General features: G+C 41.1%; 1 protein-coding gene across 4 annotated transcripts in view; it reads right to left on the reverse strand.

Annotated features, from left to right (window-relative positions):
* LOC115572380 (collagen alpha-1(XI) chain-like) overlaps window positions 1-12,862 on the reverse strand; it is an 89,921-nt gene extending 77,059 nt beyond the window's left edge. For all 4 annotated transcript variants that reach the window (XM_030402393.1, XM_030402391.1, XM_030402392.1 and 1 more), the window contains exons 1-4: window positions 12,442-12,862; window positions 5,427-5,591; window positions 2,152-2,365; window positions 606-768 (exon numbers count right to left, since the gene is read on the reverse strand). In XM_030402393.1, the coding sequence (XP_030258253.1) occupies window positions 606-768; window positions 2,152-2,365; window positions 5,427-5,591; window positions 12,442-12,556 (657 nt within the window). In that variant the 5' untranslated portion in view covers window positions 12,557-12,862. The remainder of the gene's footprint in view (window positions 1-605; window positions 769-2,151; window positions 2,366-5,426; window positions 5,592-12,441) is intronic.
* Between the last annotated feature and the right edge of the window lie 325 nt (window positions 12,863-13,187).

The raw sequence follows: 13,187 nt of genomic DNA on the forward strand, positions 1-13,187 counted from the left end.
ATGTAAGCTTTCAAAACTGCCTGAAAACACAATTTCTTCAATCTAGTAGTGAATTTCTCCATTTTATTTGTAAAAGACACTCCATTGCAGATTATGGAAAACACTGGATGGAAATCTTAAACCAAATTCTTACACGGATTTGAACGCCAGAGGTGTGTACAAAGACTAGATAATAATAATGATAAATTAGTCATTGGCACATACTTAAGTCCTCTTCACCAGAGGAGGAGGAACAACTTAGGGGAACAATTACATAATAGTTCAAGATAAAGTAGGTGGGAACCGGTGCCTGGAGGCAATGAGTTGGGGTTAGCATAAAGACGGGACACAAAGGCAAACAATGAGTTGACTCTCTTTCAAAGTTCAAAAATATGCCAAGCAACATATTTAATGTGCACTGCTCATCAAGTTGCATCTCATTTGTTCAATCTCTATATAAACAGAAATGTAAAAATGGTTTTACAACTAATTTAGGCAAGCTAGCTGTTTATGGTAGTGCTAATCGCCTCCTGGCGCTGTTTGTTTTCTTTCAACCAATTGATCCCATAATAAACAACACAGCTAGCTTAATCCAGTCGAATAGTGATTCAACATGGCCACCTTACCTCAAAGACTTCCTCATCCAGGATTCTGGTGCCAAAGACAGTAATGCCCTCTGTGTTGATGACAGCCTGGTCGCTTCTGGCGAGCGGCCTGGTCAGCTTCTTCTTACAGTCCACAATGATGGTGACAGCCTTCTTCTCCACGCTGATAGCCACGCGATGCCATCTGTGCAATGAGGGATCAAAAAAGGAGGTCAGAAATGATGACACACAGAATGACGCTTCTTACCTTTGCAAGAAACCCACCACAACCTATGTTAAAAGGAACAGTCAGATGAGATGTATAAGATTGATACTACTCATGTATTTGTACGCTAAATATAAAGCTTCAACCAGCAGCTGATTGGCCTAACTAAGCATTAGCTATGTTAGTGTAAGCAAAGTTAGTGTTGGTTAACATTAGCAATGTTAGCCTTAACGAGTGTTATCAACATAAATGTTTTCTAGCTAGCATCAGCAATGTAAGCTAATGCAGTAACTGGCAACCACTTGAGGGGGCAGATGATTGGAACAACAATGGTTTTGTGGCATGAATGCAAATGTGCGGAGAAGACATGGAATGCCACAATTAGTGGCTAAAATATCAATAACACCTTCAAGACTGAATGCAGGGAAAAACACAAGATCCAAGAAGTGCACCAGACTTCGACGCATCTGTTGTAGTGGCCAAGCCCTGTAATTACAATGTGACTTTTTCCCATAAGCTTACATTGTGACGGAAGTGGTTGTAAAATTGTGCAAAATTTTTTTGAGTGCCGCAAGCAAAAATTGGGAATGTCTAGAAGAGCCACACGGTCATTGGTCTTGCATACTGTAAATACAGAGGGAGCTTTGCTTCATTTAGAATTTAGAGGCTGTGTCAAAATGTATACATTTCTCATTACCGCAAGCTACCTATATAGCAAAATGATGAAAGCAATGATTGTACTGTATATTTACGCTGTATTTTTTTCCCCCTTTTTTCTGATATAATTCACTACAGACAAACAGCGGCACATGAAATCATTTCAAGGCATTTCTGTTAGCATTTGTGCAAATGATTGATGACAACTTATAACAATGATTTGTATTGGCGTCATTGAACAGCTATGGAATTCATGAAGACCCCGCTCATTACTGCATATCAGTATACCACTGCTGTAAATAATCAGGAAAAGAAAAGGCTGTCATCAAATTGCTGCTAGCAATTTATTTGTCATTACTGTCTGACTTGTTCCATATGGCTCTAAAGACTTTGCAAACATAAGAAGATAAATCTTCAGAGCTGTGCGTCAGTTTATCATGCTAGACGAGTTAACTATGCCACGAGAGCTTGAGAAAATAAAGTTTAGCAGATTGGTCTTGTTTAGCATAAATATAATCTATAAATCTAGATAACAGGCTTTTCTTTTCAAGCCAAGAGCAAGTCACACAAGCTTCACAATGGATTTGAAATCAACACTCCAAATGGGACGCAGTCAAGGGAAGAACCAGGGGACCCAAAAAATCTACCACCCACATCTGACCTCCAACGTGTTCAGGCCCTCTAAAGAAGCAGTCATTCACTTACTTGCCGTCAGCAAGGTTGATGGAGCGGAACAGGGGGTACTCCTCCGGGGCAGGCTTGCCATGCTGGTCTTCATACAGGAAGACGGGGCCACGGCCCACCTCCACGCCGAGCTGCTGGATGCCTTGCTGGTTGTACACGGACAGCAGGAAGGACTGGAGGCCAGCCTTGGGCTTGATGGTGAACAGGATGGAGAAATCTTCTGGGAAGACCCCCCCTGAAGGTGGAATATGCAGCAGACATATGTAAGTTGGTATGTAAGTTGAGACCAACGGATACGTAGTAAGACTATCTGGTAAACGCCAGTTTTTCGTCAGAGGTTTTTACAGCATAGTTCGGCTTCAGACTCATGTAATTACACACAGGGGAACTTCCCAGTACAACCACAGTATTTCAATTAAATAACTCTTGTGGGAATGTTGGGCCAGACCAGTTTTCTTCATTTCTGAGGATGTTGAGAGAAGGTTTATTGCTTACCTTCCCTTTTTAAGTTATAGTTGACAATTTGGTAAAAATGCTTATTCTGGCTGAGAACTGGATGAAAAGGCTGGAACCACTTTCTTGTGTGTGCAGTGAACATCAGGCCACAACCAGTACATTTAGTCCAACACATAACCAATGTAAAACCACAATTCTTCCTTTTTACACTTTGTCTTTTCTACAGATTAAACAAACAATATGTAATGTGTTAATTAGTGAGCCGGCCAGCTGGTGGATAGCTGTTGTTACCTCTTGAGCTCCCTATGCTAAAAAAATCTTACCGGCTGCTGGCAGTAGCTTCATATTTACCATAATGTCAAGAGAAGAGAGGTATTGACCTTTTGATCTGACCCTCCAAAAAAAAAAAAAAAAAAAAAAGCAACGTCTCCTTCCTCTCCAAAACAAAAGGAAAACGATTTTGACATCAATTACCACGGCAAAGCCTTCACAGTGTTGAAGCGTTTGGTTCAGCAGTAGTTTCAACATTTAGTTTGGAGAGATTATGAAGTCATTTACTTGTCTTTGAGGAAAAATCTGCATTAAATGGAAAGCGGAAATGGAAAGCAGACTCCGTTTCACCTTATACCCCATCCTTTATAAGTCTTTCTTCTGAGGATCTCTTTACTGTATTGTGGAGACGAAAATTGAATAATGGCGAGTTTATTAGCAATCTTACTTTCTCTCCTCACATTAAACCCCAGCGTCTAGACAACTGGACCAGGAGCAGTGTTTATGAAGGAAGCTGAAAGAGACCTTGGCATCCCCTGAAAGGACTCGACAGCGGTGATGTAGCCACTTTAATTTTACAAGGGCTGTAAATACTCAAACAAATGTCATATTTTTAAAACCATAATAGCTCGGTTCAATGAAAAAATAACTAATCCCAATCACATAAAAGTCCAATTATTCTGACTGAGGACATTCTGACACTCTGCTTCCAACATCTCACCTCTCAAGCTTCATTATGTTCTTCAAATTTCCGTTTCTAAAAGTGTAAGGTGTGCTCGCAGTTTGAGCCAAAAATCACAGAAGTTACTTTCTTATACCTCACACTATTTTGAACCTTTTGAACCTTTGTTTTTTTCATTCTATGAAATCAGGCCAAATTGAAAACAACCCAACACGTACTGCACAGACTGGGATAATTCATTTTAACAGTACTCAGTCACTAATCCATGTCTATACATTCACTTGCCAAGTTAGTTATGACTAAGCAAGCAACTGGGCTCTCTTTCTACACTTTTGCCAGAGTAACAAAGAATTAACAGGCCTCAAATGGATGTGAATTTTATAATGCATTGTATTTGTGATTAATTTCTTACTTTAGGTTTTATATTTCAGTTCGGAAGACTGGAAATTGGGAAATATCAGATTTACATATATCAATGGCTCATTGGTTTTCTATAACCCATCAGTAATGATGCAAGTCTCGCCATCTACTGTTCATTATTCAATCTTCAGATTAGCCGATGCTTAGCAGTTAGCGTAAGAAAGTAGCAAGCCAAATAGTTTTACAGCTAAATGGCAATGAGTGTTTCTCTGAACGGACTCCTTCGTAATAAAATAAATATGGCTCTATTACAGACAAACAGCCGGGCAGCAGACTTTTGAGTCAGGCAAAGTGCATTCACTATGAAAACCTTGCTAGATTTCACTAGATGAGCCAAACACAGCAAATGCCAGCAATCAAACCTGAGAGCTTTATTGACAAGATCAGTCTACACGACATCAAAAGAAATATTTCTCTCATTGATTTGCTGTGATAAATTGTGGGTTTCCCCAAAAAATATCAAATATCATACACCATGTGCTGAGTGACTCTCATCCCCTATGGGCTCTTGTGGCCAACTCGAACGCCAACATTCATGGGCATCTTGTTAAAAACAATTGCTAAAAGTCTGCATTGCATTGTTAGAAGACAGGTGTTTGTAGTGAAGGGATGTTATTACATTACATTACTGAATCATTTTTGCTATTTCATTGTGAAATCGAAGAAGTTTCCATTTGGCGATTTTAAGTGGTTCAGGTCAGTAAACAAAGGCATCAAATTCATTTTCATCCAAACAATCGTTTTGTTTGAGTGGGCAAAACATTTTAAGCAATGTTAGTGGCATTGTTGTACGGATGATGAAGCGGATCCGTCAGTTTATGACCAAATATCTGCTGAACTTATGACATTCCCATCAGCCTCAGTTTTACTTTGTTTTTACATTTGTTTAGCATTGATTAGCAATTGACAACATGCTCAAACGCTAAACTAAGATGGTGAACATTAAACCTGCTTAACAACAGCATGGCAACCTTGTCACTGTGAGCATGTTAGCATGCTAACATTAGCATTTATCTAAAAGCAGGCTCAAATCTGCTAGCATGACTGTAGGATGAGCCCCATTTAGAGGCTGGGTAGCTTGTTTTACAGTGAGATTGTGTAAATGTTCCTGTGTAAAAGCTGCCTTTGCAATATTCAGTTTCCTTTAATTTAATGAACTTTCATGAAATTTGCCAAAAAAAAATTCAGATGTCAGATAAAAGTGTTTTATTCAGAGTTTTCAGGAAATGACAGCGGCAATAAATCTGCCGAACTGCAGTAGGCAAGTGATCCTAACAAAATCATTGCACTCACCAATATTGCAATTTTAGCTTTTTTTTATATCTCTCTTTTTAATTTCAAAGCCTATCAAACCCGGAGGAGCTTATGCAGTTCTGTCACATCCAGTTCTATTTTTGATTTTTGTTACATCAACTACAATTTGAGAGACCAGATGCTGATAATCTGTAAGAGATAAAAGTGAGATTACCTGGGAAGAGCTGTTTGGTCGGAGCGCTGATCTGAGCCGTTTTTCCCACTCTGTAAGCAGTGTCAGGTTGGGATCCTCTCCGGACTGAGCAGAAGCCTGTTGTTTTCCGTACTCCTTCAGGAGAGCTCTGGAAGTCTAGAGCCTTCAGAACATCTACTGGCTCAGCTGTGGGGCAGAATGAAGAATTGATTATCGTAGCCAGCAACATTTCCAAAGCCCCAAGATGCTCAGTCTATGTTCCCCCAATGTTGTTGTACCCTCAAACTGCTTGGTTCCCATCTGAAAAGATGTTATTATGGGTTTTGTCCTTGTATTTTTGAATTAATATTACTTTCAAAAGCAGATTTAAAGACGTGTTTGTATTTATGTGCAGACATATAACTAAGAAGACTTTCCTAAACATAGAACAGCTTGTAAATGTGATGTTGTTTCACACTCGTCTCTGAAATCTCTAAGAAAAAATGATCCGTCTGCTGAAAACACAGGCAGGAATTTAATTCACTGCTTTAATTAAACTTTACATACAATATTATATAAAAATAATGAATACTTGTTATTTATACATATAAATAAATGTGAAACAATTAACATGATGTATGAGATTAGAACATGGTCTTTATTGAGATGTATTATGAATGTACATGTTGTAAAAAACTGCATTTAAGTTTACAGTACACTGTAAGCATATTTCACCAGTTAACAGAGAACCTAATAGAGGCTGGCATTTTGATGATAAGTCAACATTACGCCCCCCTTGCCTGTGCAGTAAATGTTGGCCAAATCTGTCAGTTCGAGCAGTTGTTCGTTTACGAGCTACCTTGGCAGAGGAGCAGTAAAAATGTTAGGGAACCATTCAGAAGACATAATTGGGCCCCCTCGACTGTTACCCCCACAGCCAAAAGCCACAGCATCTATGGGCTGATAAAACTCATTGCTGTTGATCACTGGGGTCTTTGGAATAAGGAGAGCGCAGAGGGGGGGCGCCTTTACGGGCTTCTCGACACTACAAGAGTCTTTTCTATCAATGGACTTGGAGCTCAGAGTCAAAGTGCTGTGCGGTGCATCCATAAACACCACTCCTCATTTCTTCTACCTTCTGCAACTCTCTGACTCGACCTACATTCCTGAGACTTTTACTCTCTACTCTCAGTGTCTTTCTTTGTCCTGTTTTGTATCTGCTTTTCTCTTAAACCCCGGCCTTGCCATTCTCCAAGGCCCCCTCATCAGTTACAGTGTGATTATTAGGAAGCCTAATAGGGCATGTTTTTAGGGGATGTATAAACAGGAGCGTTGACGCACGGCAATGTGTCATTCCTGATTTAACGCACGACTGCCTGAGGCCGCATTGGCTCCAGAATATATGCAGTAAGAGGCTGATAATTTAAGGTCATGTTGGATGTTTCATTGGGTAAAAGTAAATGTAAATATAAAATTGAGAAAAGTATTTGTTGTAACACTCTGTGACTGTGGCACTGTAGCTTTAACAGTTAGTACCTGTCTGTACTTAGCAGCATCAACTTAAAGGTTAAGTCCACCAATGTGACTTGTTAAGTGCGTTTACAAGTTTTGGGCAGTTCTACTGCATGTGTGAGAAAAGTCGTATAAAGCCTTTTGAGAAGGCTGCATTTAATCTGATAAATTGCCTCCAGTAATGTCACTCAGTAGTCCTGGTGCATTGTGGGTAATGTAGGCGGTAGGCACGAGGTACATGACATTAAAAATGACGATGTCTCTTGTTCTCCTGTATTGATTTGTTTTCAATCTGTCCAGTGTGGCAGCAGTTTATAAGATTAGATGGCACATCCTCTGCGTATTTTTAGAATGTTAAAAAATAAAATAACAGTGTATCCGCCAATAATTTTTTAGCGTGAAACACATCCAGTTGCATATGATACAGCACCACGTGTCGCTGATGGTACTGTATTCCTGACGCTGGTATTCCACATGGTCAAATACGATAGGCTAGATTATTTTGCCATCAGTGACATATATGTCCTTTTGGGGGTCAATAGCAATTAGAGCTGTTCTGCCATTTAGGCCTGTTGACATACTGTACATACTAACAGGACAGAAAATATCTTGTCAGTGCTCTCTGGTGGTCAACTATTTTGAATGATCTTGAAGCAAGTTTAGCATTTCTGTACAGCTAAGTTCACATGACAGCTCAAATGTATCTATCCAATATATTCAGTAAGCTAATATCAGCCAGTATATCAGCCTTGCCAATCCATCGGTCTAGCTCCAGTGTGTAAAAGGCAAACCCCGACCCAAAGAGTTTGTGTAACTTTCGCTGAACACCAGCCACTGTGGCCAGAAGTCACGACCACACGATAATCGAGTAGAGAACAAATACGATGACAGAGGTGACTCATTAATGACACAGCACCTCTGTGTTAAGGTTGGAAACATTAGCCACTATAATGCTACTGTCATACCAGATCAAATGAGGCTACAGCAGCAGAACCCTTGAGTTAGAGAAACAAGCAGGGGGCTTTATCACTGCTTATGAATTCCCCACGACCATGCAAAGGATAAGCGGTTACGGATAATATGAGGATGGATTTGTGAGAGGAAGAACGGGGTTGTGTCTTCTTTCAAAAGTGACCTACACTCACTTTTAATGAGCAGTCATAAATAAAACTATGATTAATCACCTCTTATCCATGGATGTCTTAAATTAAAGTTGATATTTCGATTGCTAACAATGCTGCCATTAACTCTAAAAAAAAAAAAAGAAGAAAATACTGATCAAACACTTTCTCACGATAACTACTGGAACATTCGCTGCCTTGTAGTTTAATGACATTCACCACATGGAATAACATCTCCGTACTTTCGTACAGTTAATGCAGCAAAGTAAAAACAAAGACTTTAAGCCGCACATTAATACTACCGATGTATTGGCTTGAAGAAAAATGTATTACAACAAAAAAGGGGAATATTAATAGCTAACAGAGGTCCAGTGCAGAAAAAAAAGGAATAAAAGTAACATCTCCTCGCCAAACCAAACTCGGTGCAACCCAGCCAATAAAACGCTACTTGTTTAACTGTTACCAAAAACCACAGCAGAAGAAAAAGCGGCCCAATCGTGTCCAGACATCACATGACTCATTTGTCTTGTGTCTTTGCGAGTCAAGAGACAGGATGTGTCCTCTTCGAAAGGCCCAGTGATGATAAACAAAAGTCTAAATGGTCAGCTGGTGGATAAAGCCTTTAAGGAATGGCAGATAACAGGCTTAATGTGAAATCTCCCTTCCCTGACAAAACCCCCCCCAAAAAAACTGAGATCCATGTGTTTGATACTGGTTTGAAAACACTGTGGGAAAATGATTTCAAGGGATCAGACAGACAGCTTCTGTGAAATTCACATCACAGGAAATCTCATCTGCCTTATAATACTGCATAAAACTGCGCGAAGCAGGAAGAGGATTTGATGCAGAGAGACGGGTGCTGAGAATATGATTTAAAGGAATAAGATGTAAAGGGAGTGTGTCAAAACCCTTGATCCTGATCAATGGAAGCATCAAATGTTCCTTCTTTTGAGCACTTTCACGGTTCATTTTAACATCAATCTATTGTGAAAGCTGAAGTAATTGTATTAAAAAAACACGCGGCTGTTTACACTTTCTCCCAGTCATGTGGCACGTGAAGCCGGGAAGCGCTGATTGTGCAGTTCCTGTTCGGTTTTAGTGACATGCTGAACCCATTATGGCACCGGCACCACTCCCTGTACCCCCCTAACTAAAACATACATGAGACTAAAAATGAGAAGGCCCCATCCCCTTAGCTACTTCTCCTGTGACCAGAAAAATAACAGCTTGAGTGGTGAATCCAACCCTCTTGATTTGAGCACAAGCTTGGGGATCGCGTCTCGAGTTTTAGCTCGTCTGAGATTGTGCAGATCTGCTCCTTACGTGATGGAAAGGACTGGAGTTGTTTATGCCAACATGGGTCCAGATCACCTGAGGTTCACGACTTGAAACTCTTAAGAGTGTAGGCGGCAAGCAAGCAGCACTTCTTGGAAACAAAAACTGATTTAAAAAAAAAGAAAAGAAAAAAAAGACTTCTATTAAATCCAGTCCTCCAGTGATCAACTGAGGGAGAGATGGAGAAGAAGATGCTTTTTGACCGACTCTGCACAAAAGCATTTTAACAGACACAGGGTTCGTTACTTGCTTAAAGCTACCAGACTGACTCCTGACTCGCTCACAGACAGAATAAAATACAAATGTGAGGTACCCAACGCCAAGTTTTAAACCTCACACCAAATGCCTCATAAAAAAGAAAATAGTCTGTGGCTCTTCTGAATATTGTCCCAAGTACAGAGCTACTGGTCTTTGAAAAAAAGAAAAAAAAAAAAGGGGAAAAAAGAAAGCTTGGACTAAAGGTCTCTTTGTGAGTTTCAGAATGCCTTTCTGCGTTACTGCATACCTCAAGGCCTCATATATTCCAGATGTGCTGAACTGGCCAGGAACCCCCACCTCCCCACACCCGCACCCCGACTCTTCAGCCCTTCTCCCTCCACAACCATCGCTTCACAGAAGCCCTGAAAAACAGGCAGGATCCCAAAACCATTAAAGACCTCAAATGAATAGGCATGGCGTCTTGAAAGCGTTTCAGCGCTACATAAATTTGAGACGCCGTGCTATACCCTCAACGCATCTTTTAAAAAAAAAAGAAAAAAAGAAAAAGACTCCCATCCTTTTAAAAAGGAATAAACCATATTCTAATGATAAGGATGAAAACCACAAGAGAGAGAAGACAGCTCTCTCGTGTTGAAGGTACCAGACTAGCCACAGTCTCAGTCGGAGGGGTAATTTGTCAGTCTCTGATTTTTAATGACACATCTTTCTGGCTGCTGTCGGGGACTTGCTATACTATCTGCCATGTTAACAAGCTACAAACATGACAAAGGAGTGCTATTTCCCCCGAGGCGGTGAGGCATGTAGTGACAGGAGAAACCTGTTAAAATCATTACAGCAATTTCTCCGGCAGACCCTCACGCATTAAAATACCATTTTCAGCCATATAGGAAAACTTTCCGACGCTCGAAGTCTCGTCACTCATCAGAGCCATACAGCCTGATGTTTAAGTTTAGACTTATGATTAACTTTTAAGTCCGTGACATTCTGGCTTAATGTCTCTGTGGCCCCGCGGTCGCGCAGCAGCATCTTTTCTGTGTCACTGCCATCTACTGAGAGCTGGCAGCATAGGCAGCAATTAAAGTACATTGGAGAGCCTGTAAATGTTTGCTAGCAGATCGTGCAATTATGGTTAGCTTAAATATCAGTCAGAGTGAAGAAAGATGGCAATGGGCAAGTCGTGCCACTGTGGTATTTGCTTTCATGATGGTCAGATTTTCTCTGCAATTTGGCCCTCCGCTGAGAGATTTCTGTACGTATGATTGGGCTTGTACAGTCATAATAATGGATGGCGATGGTTCGAACTGGGTGGGACTTAAGATAGGAAATGTCTAGACAGGAAGCAATATATTACTCAAATGACCAACTACTGTATATCAGCCTTTGATTCAAATGTTGATAAAGTCATAAAAACGTTAACTTTTTCAGTAACTTCATTCCTGTCATTATCATGAGTCTGATACAATAAGGCAAGCATTTAAAGGGTTGCAAAATAACTGATCTGATGTCAAAACCACAAGTATTAAAAAGAAACATGCATCCAAGCAGACGCACAACTTCTACAAACTGATGGTTGAAGCTGCAGTACAGTACTGTTGTCTCTGTGACTTCAGAGAAAAAGGAGATATACAGAAGTGGTTGATGTGACCCACATATGTGCTTTTAAAGCAAAGAGAAATATTCCAGATTCTTTTTTTTTTTTTTTTTTCCATCGACGCCCCTTCTTGGACTTAGAGGGAGCCCAGATAATGTGGAAAGATGGTGACCCTTCAGGCCAGAATATGAATTTCACTTCCAGAATTCCACAATGTTGTGCCCAGTGAAATATATAAACTCCCTGAATATTTGTAACAAAACCTTAAAAAGTTAAAGTTACATTGTGCTCCCTGTGTTACAGTAAACTCTGCTGACAGCTGTCAGATTGTGACATGGGTCAGGCAAATGAGGGCTCATTAGTCAGACTAAGGAACATTTTGAGCTAATTTTATGCCTTTTGTGAATTTTATTTAGCCACTGGGCTCTTACTGAAGGTTTAAATCAATGTTTTATATGGGGGCTGCTAGTTAGATCACCAAATGTCGTGCGTAAAAGTTGTACGTAAAACCAAAGTGTGTCTAAAATTAAACAGTGTAAGTTCAAATTAGAGCTGTATATGCACCGCTAATAAGCGGCATAATTGCTCACTGGTAATTTTGGGGGCACACCTTTTACCACCCAGGTGTTAGTGCCAAGAATAAATCAACACAGTCAGCCTCTCCTCGCTGACCGCACGTGGATGGCAGACTTTGCCTAGAGGAAACACACACACACACACACACACACAGAGAGAGAGAGAGAGAGAGAGAGAGAGAGAGAGAGAGAGAGAGAGATGGAGAGAGAGAGATAGAGAGAGAGAGAGAGGAGCATCTCCGTCGGGTTGAGCCAAGAATAATTTCATATCGAGATGAGTCCGACGCGAAAGTGGACGCGTTGAAACTTTGAAAGGTAACAATTTCAAAGTCATCAACACAACTTGGATACACCGCTGCGATGACACACTTAAGCCCTTTAAAAGTTAGTGGGATCATGGATGCAGGTACAGTCCTATGGTAATTGGTTTAATTGGGGAGTCACTCAACAATAAACTTTGAAAGAAATCATCGTGAGATAAATTACCTGGAATATAAACACAAGCATACACAGTCATCATCATCTGTTCTGCTGGATAAGTTGGGTAGCAATTAAAAAGTTTGGCGGACTAATGGTGATGGTTACTATTCTATGGCCGGGCTCTGGTCACCACCTCAGCCTACTGCCGCTCTGTGCTGCTCTCCAGCCTACAGGACGCTCTGGACTTGGCACAGTGACCGCGTCGTCTAGGAACGGCTTCTTACCTGCTCTGACACTGGCAGCTTGTAGAAGTAAAATTAATGTGGCCGCGGCGGTTAGCGTCGAATCCCATAGCCACCTTTTCGTTTTCCACCTGGTGGTCCACCTTTGCATCTCCATGGTGAGCGCCCGCGGCTGTACTGAAAAACGGGCGACTTAAAAAATAAATAAATAAATCAAACTCGGTCCCTTCCACAGTCCAACAAAAATGTGCTTATACTACAGCGCCATGTGTGTGAGTATAAGGATGCCTTTCACAGCCAGACTGGGCCCTTCAGGTCCGCTCCACCTCAAGCCCAGCACTCAGACTGATGGTAAAGGGGCTCTCATGAAAAAAAGGAAAGCGCAAGGCTCTCTGTTCCCCGGGAGTTGCGCACCGCCAGGAGGCTGGACCAACGCCGGAAAACTGAACCTGAACCGACTGTGAGATACTGACACTGGAAAATCTTCCGTTCATCAAATCACCAGCCGGGAAAGTTGTCTCGGGACCCGCCCCCTTTGGGGAGCTTTGGAAGACGTCTGAGCAGCATCAAGCGGAGCATCACTGCACCCCGGTGCAGCCTAATGACAGGGCACACCGCCGTCTCCCTGACAGATACTAGAAGCGCTCTTAAAAACACTTTTCTTTCACTTCAGGTCAAAGATTTAAAAGGAAAATAACACACCAGATGCAGGATATTAGCTGAAGTTTCCCATAAAGGTGTAAGATTGCGAGGAAGAGCACGGAGCAGCAGGAGTGAAGGCATCACAG

The sequence above is a fragment of the Sparus aurata genome, chromosome 21 (assembly GCF_900880675.1).
Source record: "Sparus aurata chromosome 21, fSpaAur1.1, whole genome shotgun sequence".
NCBI lineage: Eukaryota > Metazoa > Chordata > Actinopteri > Spariformes > Sparidae > Sparus > Sparus aurata.